At 44.7% G+C, this 22,860-nt stretch overlaps 1 protein-coding gene across 1 annotated transcript in view; it reads right to left on the reverse strand.

The window, feature by feature from the left end:
- The window catches only part of LOC126455949 (uncharacterized), a 39,064-nt gene extending 20,679 nt beyond the window's left edge, over positions 1-18,385 (reverse strand). Inside the window, exons 1-2 of the mRNA XM_050091706.1 lie at positions 17,423-18,385; positions 16,961-17,347 (exon numbers count right to left, since the gene is read on the reverse strand). Of these exons, the coding sequence (XP_049947663.1) occupies positions 16,961-17,347; positions 17,423-18,082 (1,047 nt within the window). The 5' untranslated portion in view covers positions 18,083-18,385. The remainder of the gene's footprint in view (positions 1-16,960; positions 17,348-17,422) is intronic.
- Between the last annotated feature and the right edge of the window lie 4,475 nt (positions 18,386-22,860).

Here is a 22,860-nt window from a genome sequence, read left to right on the forward strand (position 1 = left end):
GTTCTAGTATAATATATTTGTCCAATGAATACCCGTTTATCATCTGTATTTCTTCTTGGTGAAACAATTTTAATGGCCAGTAGTGTAAGCTATTGAAATGTGAAAGCTGGTACATCAATAGCCGATGTAAACGCCTTAATGTTGAATGCAAGCATGCAAACGTGCATGCATGAGGTCATACATTTCAGAATGTCAGTTTGTGAGGTGGAGCTCCATGTCTGTTGCACTTGGTCGGTCAATACAGGGTCGGTTAAAGCTGGTTGCGAATGACGCTGGAACTGTCGTTCGATGATTTCTCATACGTGCTCGACGGGAGGAAGATCTGGTAATGGCAGCATGTCGACACTCCGTAGAGCACGTTGGGTTACGAAAGCTGCTTGTGGGCGAGCGTTATCCTGTTGGAAAATATTCCCTGGAATACTGTTCATGAATGACAGCACAGTAGGTCAAATCACAGGATTATGTAAAAATCTGCAGACAGGATGCTTCTGCTGTCATACGAAATCGCACCCAGACCGTAACTCCAGGTATAAGTCCAGTGTGTCTAGGCTGCAGACAGGGTGGTTGCAGGCGTTCATCTGGCATCCACCTAATCAACACACGGGCATCTCTGGCAGAACCGGCTTTCATCAGAAAGCACGATAGACCCCCACTCCGCCCTCCAAAGAGGTTTTGCTTGACACTACAGGAATTGCACACGGCGGTGGTTTGGGACCCGTGGAATGCAACCTACAGGGTGTCTGGCTCAGAGCTGTCCTTGAGGTGACTGATTTGTAATAGTTCGTTGCGTCACTATGGTGCCAACTGCTGCTCGAAATACTGCTGCAGTCGCACTTCGAAGCGCCACAGCCATACGCCGAACACAATGGTCTTCCCTGTCGGCAGCCACACGGGCATCCGGAGCGCAGTCTTCATGCGGCAGTACCTCCCCGTGACCACTGAGAGCAACACTGTACTACATTCTTGTCAATTCTTTATTCAGTATAGTCAAAGGAACATCCAGATTCTCGTAGTTCTATTACACGACCTCGTTCAAACTCACTGAGCTGTTAGTAATGGCGTCTTCGTCATCTTAAAAGCATTCTTGACTAACACCAACTCACTACGTCCAGCCTGGAAGATAACTATCGCTCACTACCATTACAGCATGTATTTAAGGCAAACCTCATTAGCACCCTAACAGTGGTGCTACTAGCACTAGTTTTATGGGACCGGTGCGAAATGTGAAACGACGTCATCTTTCAAATGTAGACACAGGCCTCCTGATTCTCGTTTCCCTCTTGATATTGGAATATTTCCCATTGGTGTATGTTCCAAAACGCCGCGCATAAAAATGGGATGTTTCCAGAACTTATACCTCGGCTCCTATTGACGATAGAAAGGGGGGGGGGGGGGGGATCAAATATTTTGCATAGCCCTTGGGCTAGAGATCATTTGTATAGCCGATAGAAAGACCCTCATAGCATCACTATCCTACGAAATGTGAATATTACACACTTCCTCCTATGGACCAAATCGGTTGGTTCTCTTTGTATTCGATGTAGTCAACGGACCACCTTAAGGACCATATGGAAGCACCATTAGTCAATGGGCAGTCCCTTAGAAAACACAATAAAAGGTTTTTTAACCATTTTTTCGGACCAAAATTAGCCGCGGATTACAAGACAGCTATCCACAGCGGATGGCTGACATTTTTACGATATGTGCTTCAGATCCCGGTCTCAAATAATCTTGAAAATTTTATTGATATCTTAACCCGTTTCCGAGAGGCAGAGGCTAAAAGTTACCTTACATCTACACTCAAAATATGCACATAATTTCCGAATGAGACGAAATGTAAATAATAAATAACGGCAACAAATCGCTCAATTTTAGCGTTATATTCGGTATCTCTAAGCGTTTGTCTAGAAGTCCTATCTTCCCCTAAAACATGGTTTTTGGATACAAAAACCATGTCACTGATTCCAAGATGGCTAAGCACAGCAAGTGGGTGTAATTTGTACGATATATTTCTAAGATTCAGATCTCGAACAACTTTGAAAATTTTCTTGATACATTTATCCGTTTCCAATATGCAGAGGCTGAAAGTTACCCTGCTTGTGCACGTGAAATTGGCACGTAAAATAAGGTTTGAGGTGAAAACGTTGTAAGAGGTCCATGACTAAGGAATTTATTGCTAGCGCACTCGAGCAGATGTAGCTTCGATGGATTGCTCACGCGCTTCCTGCGATATGTAAGCTACAATAGAATCGCAGACCAGAGAGCAGTGTCGGAAGCAGCAGTAGTGGTAGTAGCTCGCAGTCGGGCGCTTGGGTCGGGTCGCTGTTAGAGAGCAGTTGTCTAGTTGTATAGCTGACAGAGAGCACTTGTGTCCTGTATGGAATTACCAAGACCGATCGACGAGAACGATGGCGGTGCCTGAGCGATATAGTATAAGGTAAAAGCAAAAATTATTATTATTTATTGCCGCGCGCATATGTAATTTGCAACCACTCATTTTGTGCTATCGTTATATCAAAGTCACATGTAAATATTTTTCAATAATAATCTTTCTTATAAAGAACCAATAAATTCGGTAACCTCGCTATAAAAATGGGACTAAAAGAAAAAACCAAGTGTAACTTCCCAACAGATAAATTCGGTAACCTCGCTATAAAAATGGGACTAAAAGAAAAAACCAAGTGTAACTTCCCAACAGATAAATTCGGTAACCTCGCAATAAAAATGGGACTAACCTCCCAATAAAATGTGACTCATATACAACCTTTCAATAATTAACTGACTGTGAATCTAAAGTGGTAAATCTAGACGTCAGCAATGATGTGTCATGGCCCTGAAAAGTCATTCTGAATAAACTGAAGATTCTTACCTCAATGACGTTGCCGGATGACGCGTATATATCTGCTCCTATAAGAAATTTTCCTGGCACAGCCCAGTGCAATGCTGGCCTCTAGATTGTGTTATGTTGAAAAACAACTGATTTTATTTACGATAATTGGCATGACTATGGATAGGAGAAATTAGTAAAAACTTTAAATTCAGATGAATGACTGCCAAAAGTTATCTTTATAGGAAAGATTATTATTGAAAAATATTTACATGTGACTTTGATATAACAATAGCACAAAATGAGCTGTTGCAAATTACATATGCGCACGGCAATAAATAATAATTTTTGCTTTTACCTTATACTACATCGCTCAGACACCGCCATCGTTCTCCTCGATCGGCCTTGGTAATTCCATACAGGACACAAGTGCTCTCTGTCAGCTATACAACTAGACAACTGCTCTCTAAGAGCGACCTGACCCAAGCGTCCGACTGCGAGCTACTATGGTTCAAATGGCTCTGAGCACTATGGGACTTAACATCCCCTAGAACGTAGAACTACTTAAACCTAACTAACCTAAGGACATCACACACATCCATGCCCGAGGCAGGATTCGAACCTGCGACCGTAGCGGTCGCGCAGTTCCAGACTGAAGCGCCTAGAACCGCTCGGCCACACCGGCCGGCCGAACTACTATCGCTACTACTGCTGACATTGCTCTTTGGTCTGCAATTCTATTGTAGCTTAAATATCGCAGGCAGTGCGTGAGCAATCCATCGACATTACATCTTCTCGACTGCGTTAGCAATAAATTCCTTAGTCATAGACCTCTTACAACATATTTTATAAATGGCACAGCACGGAGAAATATGAAGTTAAGTGTCTCCATTATCAGCAGAAGGCTTCTGGGAACCCCACGGTGTGGTACTGAAGCACATGCAAAATTTTTATGCTCGTAAAATGCGGTCTGATGTGTAAAATTAGTTCTGCGTTATTTCAATTTTACATAAGGAAAGTAAGAGTGGATAGGCATGAGCGACTTGCAGCGATGGGCTGGTGGGCGTGAGCGAGTTAGGGGAGCACCTGAGAGTGAGAGGTGAGTTGCACTTTGGAAAGAGGACGAATACATTCGCATGCCAAAATACTTGGATCGTTTTTACATATGTTGAGAAAGGTAGAATAAGGCAGCTGGTAGTTCACTTTTCAGTCTGTCCAATAGGAGCATTTTTCTGCTGGCGTTGCTGCACGTAGTTATTGTCAGTTTGCGATTAACGATTTTTTGTCATTGTAGGTGTTAAACATTCACTGTATTAGTAATTGAAAGAGTACGGGAAACCTGAGTGGACCTATGAAAGGCGGGGCAGTGTCCAGGAAACGTTCGGTGTACAACTAATCAAAGTCGTTCGATAGTAACGGATTGGCACCATGCGAAATCCTGCATTGATAGTGAAGATAATTCAAAAGCCAGAGCAGTAGAAGTAATTGCTATGTCCTACTTTCATTGGTTGGTGGTCTTTGAAATAGATGTTATAATTGCAGTTTCCATTTTTTATCACTGTAGTCCCCATTTTTATAACATATCAGGTAATTTAGACAACATAAACTTTATGCACTTCCTACAATTCAAGGACGAGACGGCATCATACATTGTCGAAGCTACAACAATGGCTTCCACCTAAAATAGCAGTGGTTTAACTACGGATCCGATGCAAGACTGTATTTCATTTTTATCTGTTGAATATCCCCAAGCAAATTAATATCCATATATAAAATTGTTTACCAACTTTTGCTTGTTCTCACAGTTGCTGACTCTTTCCCTGTTTTTATTAGTGTATCAGTAATTTTTGTGGCTAATTCTCTGACATGTGCCCATGCATCATTATCACAAGTATATTGTTTTCGTGGTAATGCGCTGTTCGTCTAACTAAGGATTTACTCCATATTCTACCAGGGCACTGATAAACTTACCGTTAAGCACCCTGAAAGCAATATCATGATCATCATCATCACATCTATTTTATTATCTGAAATACATTTTCCTGTCCTGAGATACATTTTCCTGCACGCTTCTTCGTGAAGAATAACTAGTTAAAAGAAAAGGAGGCCGATCCAACATATGGCCGTCACATTTCACAGGAACTTTTCCGACAAGAAAAGACTTACTGTGTCATTGAACCACAACAAACATTGCAATGTAGATGACTATGATTTATCAAAAAATCTGTGCTAAAATATTAATGTCAGAATACATAATTTAAACCCTAAAAAGCTGTGTATGTTATAAAATGTGAGTAGGGAAGTATATAATTGACCTATTTCAGAAGCAAAGGGCACGAAGTACAAACGTAAACACACAAAAACCATCTATTTCTGTAAATGTCATTGCAAACCTTGTATATAGAAGGTCTTGGCAGTAACTTTGCTCTTTGTTTGTCGTTAGATACATAGTGTTCAGACAGTGATGTAAATTCTAGTAACTAAGACTTGTTTATTCCCAATGTTATTGTAGTTGCTTAGTGAACTTAGTACCATATTTGGAAGAAAATATTCGTCACTCTACGTCATATAGCGTTAACTGTCATGTTGTATCCATAATGTTATATGTTGTAGCGAGACATTTAGGCACAAAATGGAACAGGCTATTCATAAGGCAACGCACACATTTGAGGACTGCAATAGTAAGTATGAACTAGAATAGTAAGACAAAACTACCTGTAGAGATAGAGGCTGTGATGTTCTGAGCTTGGCACAAGCGGAATACCTCCAAAGAATTTGCAGAAGTAGGTAGCTCTTTTCATGTGATGGAGTGTCGTTTTCGATGCTCTTTTCGGTCTGATATTAACTGTTCACAATGAAAAACTTTTATATTAAAATAGTGTAATATATATCCGGCCTTTATTCAAAAAATAGTAATGATTCATGAACGAACAGCATCAATTTAATAGACTGGTTGATTAGTGATTTTCAGAAAAATGAAAAGAGAAATTTTGGAAGTAGGTGGTGGGTCTTCCTATCACAAAATGAATGCGCAGATTAATCTTTATGAGTGTTCGTGATAATTTGAAATACGTTACCAACCGCGTTCGTCAAATAAACCCCACATCTGCGAGTACAGACTGGTAAAACCGATTGTTATAGCAGCGGTAAGACTACAATATTTCCACTCACCGCTAGTTATTGATAAAATTTCTGCCTTTCGTGCTTTCAGAAACTGAGACAGAAGATTTAGTTGTGTAGATGTGTCTTCTCGTTTCATCATGGCAAGCGGTAATAAAGGGAACATCATGTAACTGGTGTCGAGAATAAGGGATACGCCTAGGCCGTGGGCATGCTTACTTCCAGTAAACCAATATCGTAAACTTATAAGAGACGACTAAGCACCAATCGGACATATTCTTCTATTAGTGTATTAGGGACTGAAGGGCATATTTCTGTTAATAGCTGACACACTGGATACTTGGTTCGGTTGTACTGTAGCACAAATTAAGAGGCTTCGTTCACTTCGCAGTAAGGAGCCTATCTATAAAATAAAGTGCTTCTAAAAATTATTACGCACTGCCGTTCTGCCTAAAAGCCGCTTCCTTTCCTTGCCATCATTTTGCCGGGAAGTGAGGAGACATTAAACCACTACGTTCTGAGCCAAACCCTCCTCAGTGTCTAACGAACTGAAACTTACGGCATTTGTTTATTATCAAACCTCCCAAAGTAGAGCACACAAATTTTCAGCAACATTTTACACCATCTATCATCTCTCGGCAGTAATAACAATGAATTATTGTTGTAAATCTCTAATAATTTAGAAATCGTTATTAAGTATGACTCTGCAGACTTTTCCGTTGGATCTATTGAATACATGACTTTGGAATCTACCGCGCCGGCCGGTGTGGCCGAGCGGTTCTAGGCGCTTCAATCTGCAATCCTGCCTCGGGCATGGATGTGTGTGATGTCCCTAGGTTAGTTAGGTTTAAGTAGTTCTAAGTTCTAGGGGACTGATGACCTCAGATGTTAAGTCCCATAGTGCTCAGAGCCATTTGAACCATTTGAATCTACCGCCGTATCAAATTGTATTAATCGTACAGTATTTGTTCAAGGCAACAACACGACATGGTCAAGTGGTTGTTACTGGTTCCTGTTGGCAAGTAGCAACTGCTAACATTAATGCTGTTGCTACCTGCCGGCAGTAACCAGCAACAACTAAGTGACTAAGTCAAGTAGCTGCCCCGACAAAATATCGTGGGATTTACAAAACGTAATCCGGAGGCAGAGCTTAGAGACATACATTGGCCGCTACAACAGTTTTCAAATAAACGTGCAAAAGCAAAAATGAGGAAATGTTTCCGACTTGCTGGCGGAACTACCTTACAGGCAAAAGGGTTATTCAGACAGTGGTACATGGAACCGAAATTTTTATTGCCTGAGTTTCCTGTGTGTTACAAGAGGTTAGTACCAACAGGGTAGATGAATGATAAACGGCTACGGTTAAGAGTTTACTATAGACAAAGGTGGTGATTCTATGAAACCGAAATTTTTATTTCTTGGGTTTCCTGTCTGTTACAAGAGGTTAGTACCAGCACGGTAGATGAATGATAAACGGCTACGGTTAAGAGTTTGCTATAGACAGAGGTGGTGATTCTATAACATTTTAATGCAACACACATGCTTTCTATTCCTAAAGCCGGCCGAAGTGGCCGTGCGGTTAAAGACGCTGCAGTCCGGAACCGCAAGACCGCTACGGTCGCAGGTTCGAATCCTGCCTCGGGCATGGATGTTTGTGATGTCCTTAGGTTAGTTAGGTTTAACTAGTTCTAAGTTCTAGGGGGCTAATGACCTCAGCAGTTGAGTCCCATAGTGCTCAGAGCCATTTGAACCATCTATTCCTAAACATATTTATTTGATGGTAACCTTCCGGTCAACATGGTTCTCTTGTCGGTTCCTCTGCACCACAAAGAAAATTTGCCAGTTGGAAAATTGATTCCTAAAAAGACACAATATTATTATAGTCATTTCCATATTTTAATCGAAAATTGCAGCGGGAACCACATGGCAGGTATCGCTATACAGTTAAACCCGTCAACACAAACCACAGTTTTTGTGGCTGGCTGCGCTGTATATGGGTTCCAGTACTAGCGTGACGCATGGCATGCGGTGGAGGCAGCAGAACTGTCTAACATTCTTCTGTGAATATCACTTCACTAAATTTACCCAGCGAGCTTTCGTAAAAACAAGTCACCTATAATTTAATTTTCCTAAGCATTTCTGTTAGAATTTTACGTGGCCTAAACCGACACATTAGTAACGTAACTACTCGCCTCTGATTTCGTCCAACGTTTACAGACATGCTCCCTTCTCCACCGTTTCTATTTATTGACTCTGTAAGTTATTTAAAACATATGAAATCACGGAAAACCAGGATGGCCCGACGCGGGTTTGAAGCGTCGCCCTCCCGAATGCGAGTCCAATGTGCTAACCACTGCGCTTCGTCGCTCGGTCTTGAAGTGGAAAAAAAAAAAAAAAGATTAGGAGCGAAGTAGTGTGTAGAGTAGAGAAAGTGTTGTAGTTATGCCATATTACGAAACTTCATCGAAAAAGTGTAAAGATGAGTATGATATGTCCAATCTTAAACGCATTTAATAACTTCACCTATTTCTATCCACATACTGTTTCCTTCGCTCATCGTCAAACTTTTTGATTAGCTTTACAAATATCAAACAGCCGTATTAGGTATGAAGTTTGCCGCTATAATACAAGTAATTTGACCATTAAAATGCATCGTAATTATGTTCTGTACAATAACAGTTCTGTACAACCATTCACTTCTAAAATGTTATCGTAGTGGGACTAATCTATTTCAATGCTGCAGTAGTAGAGAAATAGGTTATTAACCCACATCTAGTTTCGATACTGCTTTTTAGCTTGTGAAGAGTTGATAAAAAGATCACTGCAGCTCTCGACACACGGCATGACACGTTTCCCCAGTAGTCAAGCCTGCCAAGTTAAGAAAGAGCCCATGGGTGTATGTCACCAATACAAGTACCTTTTTCAGGTGAACCGTCTCGACTTGAGCGGAGTACACGATACGTGGAACACTTATGACGAGTTGAAATAATTTGCTGAGTACAAATCTCGGGTGCCTGTCATCCATCAGAGCCCCAAAGACCATTTAGCTAACAGCGTTTACGTTGTTAAGCACATTAAGTTCCAAATTTCTCCTCCAATTTCCGGAAAAGAAGTAGCGTGAGAACTAAGAGTCTATAAAACGATCCGAATTCTAGAAACTTACCAGTTACGATTAACAGAGGATACTTTCCCACTGCTATCCTTCGGGCAAGCCCGCGTGAATGGCTTTCTGACGTGACCAACTTCGGGAAACATGCCAGCCAGATATAGGCACGTATAAGCTTGCAATGTCTGCTGGCAACGACGAATTCTTCATGATTCTACCAACAAAACTAGCAAACCATCGGATGCTGAGAAAGACAACACAGAAACGGAAAGATCTTTCACTAAACAAAAAACAGTTAACCGTGGCTTTCCCGAATGTAGGCAGAAACGACTGAAACACTTAGCGTTCCAAACCGTTTACATGCTAGCTTACCGATAGTCTGCATATTTCCGTTCACAATCATAGTGATATGTGAAACTGTGATAAAGATGAGTGCACACACCGATTTTAGATCCGTGTAAGATAGGCTGTTTTTAAACTTGTGATAGCGTGTTGCTGCTGCAGATCTCAAATCAATTTTTCGAACGGCGATTTCCAAATATGTACATTTCTGAATTGTAGTTTCTTGGAAGTTACGTTGAATCGATGTACTAAGCATTGATTTAAACAAATTATTATTATTATTATATTAATCATTTTATCACTCAGAGGAACACAGACTTACTAAAAGCTGATATACACATTTTGATGTTCCACAACAATATGTATTTGATAGTTGGTTGTTAACTGGCTTTTGGCTTTCTAGAGCGTCCTCAGAAAACTTAAGACTAAGCAGACAGCCCACACAATATCAGCTATAGTACAAAGCTTGTTTTGCCAACGATATATGAACATTTAGGATTGTATATCTATACGAAAAACATAACTACAACGAAATACAGCAAGAAGCTATGAACAATAAACCTTATATTACATTATAAACACTGAGTGAAATTATAAGAAAGTACAGGCTAAAACAGTACACGATTAAATGCTGATTTAACCCTTAATGATCAAAAATAAGGTTCCATTATTAACCCTTGCTGAAGCAGCAGCAGCCAGTTAATATTTTCACCATAATATGCTTGTTGTAAATAGTATAACTGTTCCTCAACCACATTACTCCGCCTGCTTCTTCTCCTATGCTCCCCTTCCCTCTTTTTTTCGCCTGTTCCTCACGTCAACCAGTCATTTTGCCCCTATAGCATAGTACTCTGTGCCAGTACCCATTCGTGTACTATTTTGGCCATCACATTCTTATTCATTTAACCTTTTGAGCATAATGTAATGAGAGGTTTGTTTGTACATAGCTTCCGAGTGTATTCCATTACGCTTCTGTTTTCCGTTTAGATGAATAGTCATAACAGGCCACATATCCTGGAAAAAACAATCTTTGCACAGGTGTAAACTCTCGTTGTCGTTGTGTGGAATATCCGTTTAGTCTTCAGTTGTCAAGGAGGGCCCTGAAAGACGAAAGACGGTTAGCAATGGTTTACTACATGCAAATTATTGTGGAACATCAATACCAGTTTTTCGTCAAACATTTTATATATTTTATTGCTGTTATTATAAAAACCACGTGAGCCTGTGACAGGTTAAGAGTGAGACTGACGTCAAATTATATTTTATGGAGGAGAGGTGAAATCTAGTAACAAACTTTGACCCCTCTGCCAGCCGCTCTCCCAACCCAGAACTGAAGCCACGATCCGTTCCTGAGTCAGTGCACGTGTCAACGGCCTGCTAAAGTCAAAGATGTTCCTGGCTACGCCTTACGCGACGCTGGTCTCTGGCCATGCTACCAAGAGAAGAAAATCGCCCTGTAGCGGAGAATTCGTATTGCCACTACTTTGAGGATGTTTCTCAGGCTTTCACTGCCCAGCGGTGTACGCTCTACTTTTAACACCTGGCTAGTGTTCGAACTTTCCGACAAATGTTCTCAAGTGCTTTTATCTCCTGTTCTACAAAGTCACAGAGAAGAGGACAAAAAGAAAGATAGACGTGCTTGGACAGGATTAAGTGAATGAGGCGTCACGAGTCTGGCTGCCGGGTGCAGAACCTTAGTTCTGTACCCTGTACTGACAAGGACTTTACCTTTGCTGGTGCATTGGTATTGAGACCACTTGTGATGATATGTGCGGAACTACCAGACGGAAAAACAGTGTCTCCGGTATCGAAATCCGGCGCAAATGATCGAGAGAGCTGTACGCTGAACCCACGTCCCTGCAATAACGTCGTCCAGCAATGCTTCGGCAACAGTGGGAAGCAGCTGTCACGAGATTGATTTTCGCAGTTACGCCTAACTACAGGTTTAAGCACTGACTGACTTAAGTGGAAACGTATCTTCCGCTAAAACTGAACTAAATATGTTACTATTACACAACTTAACTGAAAAAATAACTATCACACAAGGAAACAGAAATTTGGCTTTATTCCTTAACTTCAAATGCACGTGTTCTGGGCTCAAGGTTCCAAGCCGATTTTCCAGATGGCATTGGCATTTGTGTTTGCGAGATACCATGACTGACAAATTTTATTCACATGTTTTGTGCTTTCAGTCATTTCTTTCTTTGAATTCTCAAAATAGGACGGTATCTGTGATATTGTTTCTATACCATGCAATACCATAAAGTGATTGTACTTTGAAATGACAAAAATAGTTGAAATTGCAATATCAGTTAATAAAGAAGGCCAGGTGCCAGAAGAACGATTCTTTCATGCCATTTTCTAGCATTACACCGAAATTTCACTAATACCCGAAACGCAGTTCGAGAGAATTGAAGGATTGTGGTACACAGCCAGATATGTTTTTTCTTGTGTAATAATTTCAATGTTTCATGACTGTAAAGTCAACTGAAATGGGAAGTATAATGACTGGATATTTCAGATCGTCATAAAACATCTGAGTTTGCTAGTTGTTATACTTTGGTGGGACCAGATATCATCACGCTGGGTCTTATTACATTTTCCAACGAATTTTTCTGTATTTTGCACCTTAATTCTCCCAGTCTGTATTAGTGGCCCACTTTCATCTTTGAGATAACTTGGATTGTTTTTGGTTCTTTTCGTATGTTTACCCCATTGAGAAAAATTATTGTTAGGAATACATATTTCTAGCAAGCATCATAGGGTTCGATTCCTAGCATTATGAAGTATCCTTCGATTCGTGTAACGCAGATCAATGTTGTTTTTGACATTTTGTATATACTAAGTGTCCTAAAATTCAAGGATATGCAGAGGACACTAAACAGGTAATGGGTTAAATTAAAAAAATACAGTTACAAGTATATATGAAAAAGCACACGAAGAAGTTTACTACCTAATATCTGATTAGTGAAAAAATTATAATTTCTTATTATTAAATTACTGTGACTTAGACAATTTTTACATTTGTGATCGGCTAACTTAAGTGTTATTAACTTCCACAGCTAACCGTTGTTTTATTATTGGAATCGAATATAAGTCATTAGAAGTGACTTCTGAAATGGGACTACAGCGTTGTCCGTTGCTATCTACATCTACATCTACATCTACATCCATACTCCGCAAGCCACCTGACGGTGTGTGGCGGAGGGTACCTTGAGTACCTCTATCGGTTCTCCCTTCTATTCCAGTCTCGTATTGTTGTGGACAGAAAGATTGTCGGTATGCTTCTGTGTGGGCTTTAATCTCTCTGATTTTATCCTCATGGTCTCTTCGCGAGATATAGGTAGGAGGGAGCAATATACTGCTTGACTCCTCGAAACTTCAACAAAAGCCCGTACCGAGCTACTGAGCGTCTCTCCTGCAGTCTTCCACTGAAGTTTAACTATCATGTCCGTAACGCTTTCGCGATTACTAAATGATCCTGTAACGAAGCGCGCTGCTCTCCGTTGGATCTTCTCTATCTCTTCTATCAACCCTATCAGTTGTAAGTAAAATACGTACGACAATCATAGTATTCTTCCATTCTGCTCTACGTCATTACAACACAGTCATAATCGCTGTACCTCATGTATACGAAATCGGTTTGGGACTAAATATCATCATCAGATGTCGTGGTCAATATCCTACACAATAACGGACCTGGCACCAAATTAAATTGTAGTAGAAATACTGGTCGTATACCCGAGTGCTTCAGAATGACACAGTAACTGCAGGGAAGTAGAGCGCATAGTGTCCATTCACAGCTTTTCACGGGTTAAATAATGTAGTCGTCCAGATTTCACTTCTACAACTGACATTTCGGGTGTGTGTCACACTCGGGAGCAGTCAAGAGACGTAGATGTGGATGCAGAAGAAGAGGTAGCAAGTGGTGATACGGTGCCATGTCGTCAGCCTCTTAACTCATTGCAAGGATGGTCGAAGACGCGGTCGAAATCTCAGTTGAACAGGTGGAATTTACGCAGCTGCATACCCTAAATTTAGTGGCTGCATACATAGTTTTACATATCTGCATCACAAAAATACAATGTCCTGGACAAGGAGGTCCTATTCACAGGGTTGCCTACCGAAATATCCTAATGTATCCTGGTAGTTAAAAAGGGAAAATCTCCCGTGCGTCGTATAAACACTTTTACAGTATGTTTACATTTACATCAACGCCTACACTCCATGAGCCACCTTACGGAGTGTAGACGACGGTACTTTGGCACCGCTGACTTCCCCCCCCCCCCCCCCCTATTTTATCCCTCCACTGTTGATTCACGAATGGCGTGTGGGAAGAATAATTGTCGTTTATTCTCCATGTCAGCTCTAATTTCTCTGATTCTCTCGTATCTGTCAGTGGCGAGACGTGTGTTGGAGGAAGTGATATGTTTCGCGGCTCTTCTTGGAACACAACATCTTGAAACTACAACAGTGTTCCCCTCTGTGAAGCACAATGCCTCTTTTGTAGCATCTGCCACTGGAGTTTTTTGATCATCTCCGTAACGATCACGCGTCGACTAAGCGATCCCGTGACAAAATACATCGTTTTTCATTAGATCTTCTGTGTGTCTTCTGTTAATCCAACCTGGAGTTTTTTAACTAGAGGGCAATACTCAAGAATTGGTCGAGCAAGTGTTTTGTAAGTAACTTCTTTCGTGGATGTATTATATTTCCTTAAAATTCACCCACAGAATCTCAGCCTGGCATCTGCTTTTCTTACAATCAGGTTAGGTTTCTCCGAATGGTTACTCCTATGTGTTTTAGGGTAGTTACTATGATCGATTGCAATAGTGTGCTGCAACGGTGACAGATCTTCACGTGCTCTACGTTACATTTATTAACGTTGAAACTGCCATTCCTTGCAGAAATCACCGCTTCTCTGTAGACTTTTCTGCATATCACTATGATGTATCGCAAGCATTTGACATATAGCTATGTATGACAAAACTTGACTAAAAAAAGGCTATCGGTTGATAGGACGAATCCTAAGACAACAAGGAATAGTCAAATTAAACATGGAGGGATGCGTGTGTAACGGGAGGGGGACCTGTAGGATTGTAGCATTGTAGAGACAACAAAGCCTGACAGCGGCACGCAGTTACACGTGGATGTAGGTTGTGGCAGTTATGTACAGATGATGGGTTTTGTTCTAAATAGACAAGCATAGTCAGCTGCATTACACTAGTCTTCAGACTGAGTGAAGATCGCAACAAAAACATCTTCTCACCATGAAAATGCTACGTCATTGTATGAAAGCATCTTTGCATAGTGATAACTGCCTAGAGATCCCATCGCAGCCTGTTAGTTGAAAGAGAAACTGTACGCTTTATTTCAGTCGATGATCACACAAATTGTTTCGACTGAAAAGAAGTGATTATCAGTAGGCCATAAACACTTCTTGGCCGATGGGTGCGTCAGAATAGGCCAGGAGTCAACACTACATTGAGCCTTGTACTAGAAGAGGCTGCTACTCCTGCCCAATGAAAGTAATTGCTTAAGGGCTGATTGACTGGGAGTCCTTCAAGACGGATGTTCAGCCGCCTGTTCGTAAGTTCTTTGAAATGTACATCACTTCGTGAACTTGCACGTCCATAACCTACCACAGTAAACCCACAGGGGAAGGGGCCTACAGTTTAACGCGTCGTTCCTGGCATATATTCGCTTCACTGAGAGCAGAAGGCATATATTCGCTTCACTGAGAGCAGAAGGCTAGAGTAAAGGCAGTCTGGAAAATTCCTGTGTCCGACCGGGTAGATCTCGCGAAATTTACTGTTTCCAGGTTCACACTTCACATCACTATATCACCAAAGTTTGACTATCCAACGAGATTTGACATTGTCAGACTGGGGAACGCGTTCTATTTGGATTACATTATTTTATCCACAAATGCATTGAGAGCGTTCGTCTCATCATCAAAAGCCAAAATCCAATATTTTGATACGAAAGCAACAGCTGAAGCCATCAGCAGAGAGTCATTGTGGTCACTTGAAATCGATTGTGAGTGACCAAATTTATTGTTTGTTGGCGACTTGACGTGGTGCTTTCGTAACAAAATATAGGATTTTTACTTTCGGCGATGAGTCATTAGAGTCGAAACCGATTAACTGTAACATATCTATTAAACACACGCTACGGTCGCAGGTTCGAATCCTGCCTCGGGCATGGATGTGTGTGATGTCCTTAGGTTAGTTAGGTTTAAGTAGTTCTAAGTTCTAGGGGACTGATGACCATAGTGCTCAGAGCCGTTTGAACAATTTTTTTGACTTCAGAAGTTAAGTCCCATAGAGCTCAGAGCCATTTGAACCATATTAAGGACAATCAAGGCAACAAAGGTGTACCGTTAAGGTATCCAGAATGGATGCGACCGTGGTGAATAATTTACGTAGTCTGAAATTCGCTGAATAGTTGCAGATGAAGGATTTGTGATGCAGAGAAAACCAGAAATCAGTGTTTCTTCGTTTATTAATCCATTTTTTTAAGCGTTTCGGCGACATCTGCCTACGTAACCCTGGTTCGGATAAAAACCAGAGGATCACAAATATACTTGGTTGAAACGACCTTGATCAGGCTCCTCATCTGCTCAAGTTCGTTTCAAGTCAACCATGTAACTTTGTGATCCTTTGGTTTCTTTTCTGAACGAGAGTTCTGATGACGGCTGACGTCGAAACTCGTAAAAAAATGCATTAATAGAAATTCTTCCAGTCCATATGTGACATAACAGGAAACCAGTGCTTAACAGTCTTGGTTAAAAACAGTCTTGGTTGCAATTTTAGTTTTTTTTATTATTTTCCAACAGTAACAGTTACTCGCTCCTGTGAACGGGAACGCGTTATGCAGATCTTGGTGCCTCTCGTGTCCATCTAGAAAAGATAACCTGAAGATGCCTAAATAAGGCGAAACGCGTCGTTGAAAAAAAAAAAGAAATAAAATAAAATAAAATAAAATTGCAACCAAGACTGGTTTGAAGCAATGATGGATTAATAAATGAAGGCCTACTTGTTTTCTCTGCAATGCAATTCCTTCATCTGCGACCAATTTAGCAAACTGCGGGCTACGTAAATGAAATAATCGAGGCATTTGTGGTAAAAGAGTCGGCTGGTACTCCCAACTTGCTCTGACACATCCCACGACCGAGAAATATTTGTGGGGTACCGGTATAGTCACTAAACAGTTTATGGATTTTGGATTTGGATTGATTTGGGAGAAGAGAGCAAACAGTGAGGTCATCGGTCTCGGATTAGGGAAGGATGGGGAAGGAAGTCGGCCGTGCCCTGTGATTGGAACCATCCCGGCATTTTAAGGAAATCACGGAAAACCTAAATCAGGAGTCCGGACGCGGGATTGACCCGTCGTCCTCCCGAATGCGAGTCCAGTGTGGTAACGACTGCGCCACCTCGCTCGGTAAACAGTTTATGTACCCATCGACTCAAATAAACCCTATGGCGGAATGTCCTCCCTATTGTTTCTCGGCAGTAGCGTCGAAAATGTGAAATGGGAAAATTCCGAAAGCCTCGCGTACACACAGGCTTCAGTGGATTGGCAGATTGTAGGGGGTGTTCGCCGGAGGGGGCGTAGCACGGCGTGTCACGACGCTCGCCGGGCGCCACGTGGAGTAGCGTCGCGGCGCGGCGCGGCGGATCGATGGCGCGTGTGCGGCGCGGCGCGGCGCGTCGTGGGACGCGGGCGACGCTGCGGCCTACCTGGCAGTGGGCGCAGCCGAAGCTGACGGAGTAGTCCTGCGCGCAGTCGTAGCGGCGCAGCAGCTCGTCGAACTTGCAGGCGAGCGTGGCGGCGAGCGCGTCGAGGCGCGCGAGGGCGCGCAGGTGCGCGCGGCAGGCGGCGGCCGGGCCGCGCAGCGCGGCGGCGCGCGCCTCGGGCTTGAGCGCGTCGAGCGGCGCGCGGCCGCAGCACTGGCGCAGCCGCAGCCGCCGCAGCGCCGCCTCCCGCCGGCCGGGGGCCGCCGCGCACGCCACCGCTGCCGCCGCCTCGTCCAGCCGCACGCCCCCGCAAAGGCACTCTCGGTCTGCTCCGCCCCCGCCCCCGCACGGCGGCCCCGGGCCCTCCGACACCTGCCCGTTGAGCCGACCCGTCGTCATCTCGGCCTCCACCGCCGCCGCCGCCGCCGCCGCCGCCGCCTGCGTGTCCCTACCGTAATTACTACTACTATTATTGTTACGCTGCTTATTAACTCCGCTATCGTAATTATTACTGTAGTGATTATTATCCGAGAGAGAGGGCATCGCGTCCCGCGCACTGCAGCTGCCCCTGAGGTCCGGCGCGGTGGCCGGGTCCGCGATATCACAGGCTGACAACCAGGGGTTCAGGAGCGAGAGCGGCGTCGTCGCGTTGTGGTGCGCGCCCGTCGCCGCCGCCGCCGCCGCCGGGTCGGGTGCCGCCGGCAGTATCAGGACGAACAGGAGGATGGCGGCGACGGTGCTCGAACTGGGACCGCCCTGGGCCGCGGCTTGCTCTCCCGAGACCGATGTCGCTGCTTCCGCCGCTGCTGCTGCTGCTGCTGCCGAGTTTCTGACGTGGCTCCGGCGCCGCTGCTGCTGCTGCTGCTCGATCGCTCTCGATGTCGCTCTTGTTCCGTTTGTCGTCTTCGTCGCTGGGAGAATAGGTGGCGCCGTACAGGCCAGGGGCATTGTCTGACGACGACTTCACGACGTGGCGTGGTTGTCAACAGCGCGCCGGGGTGGTGTCCGCTGCTCCCCTGCCGCTCGTCCGCGACGCTGCTGTCGTCGTTCCAGTCGCTGTCGCCTCCGTGCCTCTCGTCGTTGTCGTAGTTGTGGTTGTTGTAGTAGTAGCGGTGCTGCTGATGGTGGAGAGTGTTGACAGCTTCGACAGAAAGAAGAGCTAAGAGTTGTCGGCGCCGCCTTGTGAGGTGCATTTCGGTTGCAGGGAGCCGATCCTGCCACCGCCCGAGTTGCTGTGCCGGCCGCGGTCGCGTTCGCGGGGCGCCGGCGGCTGCGAGCGGGAGCCGGCGGCGGCGGCGGCGACGGAGCACGGGCGGCCCGCCGCGCGCTGCTGACGCGGCCGCTGCTGCTGGGCGCTGAGCTGCTGACGCTGCTGGCTGTGGGGGGCGGCGGGCGCCGGGGCGGCCGAGCGCCGCCTGCAGCGAGGGCGAGGGAGGCGGCCGGCCACGAGCACGGCCACGGCCACGGCCAGCACGACCAGCGCCGCCCTCAGCCTGCCCCTCGCTCCCGCAGTACGAGCCGCCACTGACCCGAGCTCTGGAACCGGCCGCCGCGATTCGCACAGGCAGCCCGTTACCATGCTGGCCCTGCCGAGGGCATCTAAGGCTATCGCTCACACGCACACTCTCGCACTTGTCCCCTCTCTCTCTCTCTCTGCTGCTGCTACTACACTTCTTCCTCCCTAGGCGCTCCGGCCGGACCGCCGGACGACGAACGCGAGTACGCACACGAGCACACCGGAAGAAGCACACGCGGACGCGCGAGCGCCTCTCGTTCGAGGAGGGAGCGGCGGCCGCTACTGCCACTGCGCCATCGCCGTCGCACTCCTAGCAGGCGGCGCGGCCTGCCTTCTTGCGCACCCGGTCCGCCATCTTGGCACACTGCGCGACTGGGACGCGGCTACGGCGAAGGTCCGGCCGGCGCGGGCTGGCGCGCTGCTGCTGCTGCTGCTGCTGCCGGCGCTGCGGCTGCGGTCCCGGCCGCGCCCCGGGCGCCGCCAGGCGGCAGCACCGTGCGGCCGCCGCGGCCGGCTAGCTCTGCGCGTGCGCGCGCCTGCCCCGCCCCCGCGGCTCGTGCCCAATGCGCCCTGCGTCGCTCAATAGCGGCGCCCGCGCCCCAAAACACTTTGCACTCCTTCTAATAGCTCTTCTAATTATGCCCGCACATCATCCTTCGACACATTACCTTCCTTTTCAAAGAATCCTTAAATATCCTTTTCACCACCAATGAAATTTCACTCGTTACTCATACTCGTCGCTGGAGAATTCTGCAAATGTATTGATAATTTAAACATTTTAACTCTTTTACTTTCCAGTCTCAGGTCCATATTGTACCAGTACTCGTTGTTTCGAGCTCCCTGGCTTATGTACGTAGTAGCGTCAGCATCCCGTCATCTCTCTATCGGGCCGTCACAGTATTCCGGTACGTAGTTCCGACTCAGACACAACGATTTGATGCGCAGCTGCATAAAACTTAAGATGATCTAGGAAGACCGGGACTACTCATACATTAAACATATATATCTGTGACTGCAACATAAACATTATGTAATTCTTTAAGAATGTGACATTCTTATGCTGTGTTTATCTAACATACGCTACTGGACAATAAAATTGCTACACCAAGAAGAAATGCAGATGATAAACGGGTATTCACTGGACAAATATATTATACTAGAACTGACATGCGATTACATTTTTCACGCAGTTTGGGTGCATAGATCCTGAGAAATCAATACCCAGAACAACCACCTCTGGCCGTAATAACGGTCTTGATACGCCGGGGCATTGAGTCAAACAGAGCTTGAATGGCGTGTACAGGTACAGCTGCCCATGCACCTTCAACACGATACCACAGTTCATCAAGAGTAGTGACTGGTGTATTGTGACGAGCCAGTTGCTCGGCCACCATTGACCAGACGTTTTCAATTGGCGAGAGATCTGGAGAATGTGCTGGGCAGGGCAGCAGTCGAACATTTTTTGTATCCAGAAAGGACCGTACAGGGCCTGCAACATGCGGTCGTGCATTATCCTGCTGGCATGTAGGGCTTCAGGGGGACCGAATGAAGGGTAGAGCCACGGGTCGTAACATAACGTCCACAGTTGAAAGCGCCGTCAATGCGAAGAAGAGGTGACCGAGACGTGTAACCAATGGCACCCCATACCATCACGTCGGGTGATACGCGAGTATGGCGATGACGAATACACGCTTCCAACGTGCGTTCACCGCGATGTCGCCAAACACGGATGCGACCATGATGATGCTGTAAACAGAACCTGGATTCATCCGAAGAAATGACGTTTTGCCATTCGTGCAACCAGGTTCGTCGTTGAGTACACCATCGCAGACGCTCCTGTCTGTGATGTAGCGTCAAGGGTAACCGCAGCCGTGGTCTCAGAGCTGATAGTCCATGCTGCTGCAAACGTCGCCTAACTGTTCGTACGGATGGTTGTTGTCTTGCAAACGTCCCCATCTGTTGACTCAGGGATGGGGACGTGGCGGCACGATCCGTTACAGCCATGCGGATAAGATCCCTGTCATCTCGACTGCTAGTGATACGAGGCCGTTGGGATCCAGCACGGCAATCCGTATTACCCTCCTGTACCCACCGATTCCATATTCTGCTAACAGTCATTGGAACTCGACCAACGCGAGCAGCAATGTCGCGATACGATAAACCACAATCACGATAGGCTACAATCCGACCTTTATCAAAGTCGGAAACGTGATGGTACTCATTTCTCCTCCTTACACGAGGCATCTCAACAACGTTTCACCAGGAAACGCCGGTCAACTGCTGTTTGTGTATGAGAAATTGGTTAGAAATTTTCCTCATGTCAGCACGTTGTAGGTGTCGCCACCGGCGCCAACCCAGTGTGAATGCTCTGAAAAGCTAATCGTTTGCATGTCACAGCATCTTCTTCCTGATGGTTAAATTTCGCGTCTGCAGCACGTCATCTTCGAGGTGTAGCAATTTTAATGGCCAGTAGTGTACATACTTATTCACATGAACCTTCATCGCTTTTGGTGGATTCATGGCAACGTGTTTCGACTCTTAGTGAGAAACCATCAGAATCAGTCTCTTGATAAGAAAATGACGTGTTGTCTTATGTTGCCGATCGCTGTCATTTAATATCATCATCTGTTTGCCTTTCTGTATGTAGTTGTGTATTAGAGGTCTTACGTAACTTGCTGTAGACTTCGGCGTTGCATGACACTGTACTGAGGCGCGTCAGTGATTCCAGGTTGTCATTTGGGTACCGCGTATTCATCATTACACGTCCCGTAGTACAAAAAAGTTGACATCCAGTCTTTCCAACCTTCGTTCCTGTATATGGTTTGAACTGTGGCAGCACTTCGTCCAGCAGCTGTCCTGCAGCCGTTCACAGCATACGCACGATAGGAGACTGTAGAGACTGGATACCGATTCTTTTATATTATGTGAACTCTAACGATGATTAACCGGTATCCACACAACAACATGGTATCACTGACAAATCCAAGATAGTGTAATGTAACACCGAAATCGGCTGCAAATTAAGTAACACCTATACTAACAGCCAGCCAACGGCATTGCCGCTGTGGTAACACCGGTTCCCGTCAGATAACCGAAGTTAAGCGCTGTCGAGCTGGGCTAGCCCTTGGATAGGTGATCATCCGGTCTGCCGAGCGCTGTTGACAAGCGGGGTGCCCTCAGCCCTTTTGAGGCAAACTGAGGAGGTACTTGATTGAGAAGTAGCGGCTCCGGTCTCGGAAATTCACATAAGGCCGGGAGAGTGGTGTGCTGACCACATGCCCCTCCATGACGCACAAATTCTGTTCCAAAAAAAATCTCTCTTCCGTAATTTCCACTGAATATCTCGTTTCTTTCGCTCAATGGGAATTTTATTGGATGGTGTTTGATGCCATGTAACAAATAAAAAGGACAAGATTAGCTACAATTCTTTATGAATATCTCCATAATGCGTATCTTATATAAATTTTTATTCCTTTGAGTTTTTTTTTAAATTCGCGTCCCTGTTCGGGCGCCAATTATAACGATATGTTTAGGTAATGTGTACACATAAACATACAGTTATAAATGTCCCCGTTCGTTGTCGCTAATTATAACAATATGTTTACATTTGTGCTGTAACATATAGCTATAATCAGTGGTGGAAATATCTTTGCGAACGCCGACCGTGTGCGGCTGTTTCTTGTTGGATCATTTGATCAGTCGGAAATTGCATTGCAGAGGAGAGCTAATGCCTATTCAAAATATAATTATTTTTGGATAGCTCAACATGAATTTCCTAAGGGGCCGTAGTTTATCATGCACTGACCAGTAGAATATGGCACGGAGAAAATATTTCGCCGCATGCAACTTCCGTCCGATTTCGATGAAAGAATTCGTGACTGTGAACTCTCTATTTGGCAGAAACATAAAGTAAATTAAATAACTTCATGAAGGAGTGAGACGTAGATTCTATACTAAATAAATAGTCCATACACCAGTTCCATTTAACTCTGAATTTATGGCAATTAATAGATGAACTTACACTGCAATGAAGGATTTAACATGGATGCCGTTTTGACTGGCACTTCTCTTCTCGTAATGAAAATAATTCCTTTGACGTTTTCACATACACGTCGCACAATAAATCTACTGCTATGCAGTATTGCACTTTTAGTATTGGACTTTTACTTTACACTAAAATAATATTATTTTTAACAATAATAATACGGCG

Source organism: Schistocerca serialis, chromosome 2 (genome assembly GCF_023864345.2).
Source record: "Schistocerca serialis cubense isolate TAMUIC-IGC-003099 chromosome 2, iqSchSeri2.2, whole genome shotgun sequence".
Lineage (NCBI taxonomy): Eukaryota > Metazoa > Arthropoda > Insecta > Orthoptera > Acrididae > Schistocerca > Schistocerca serialis.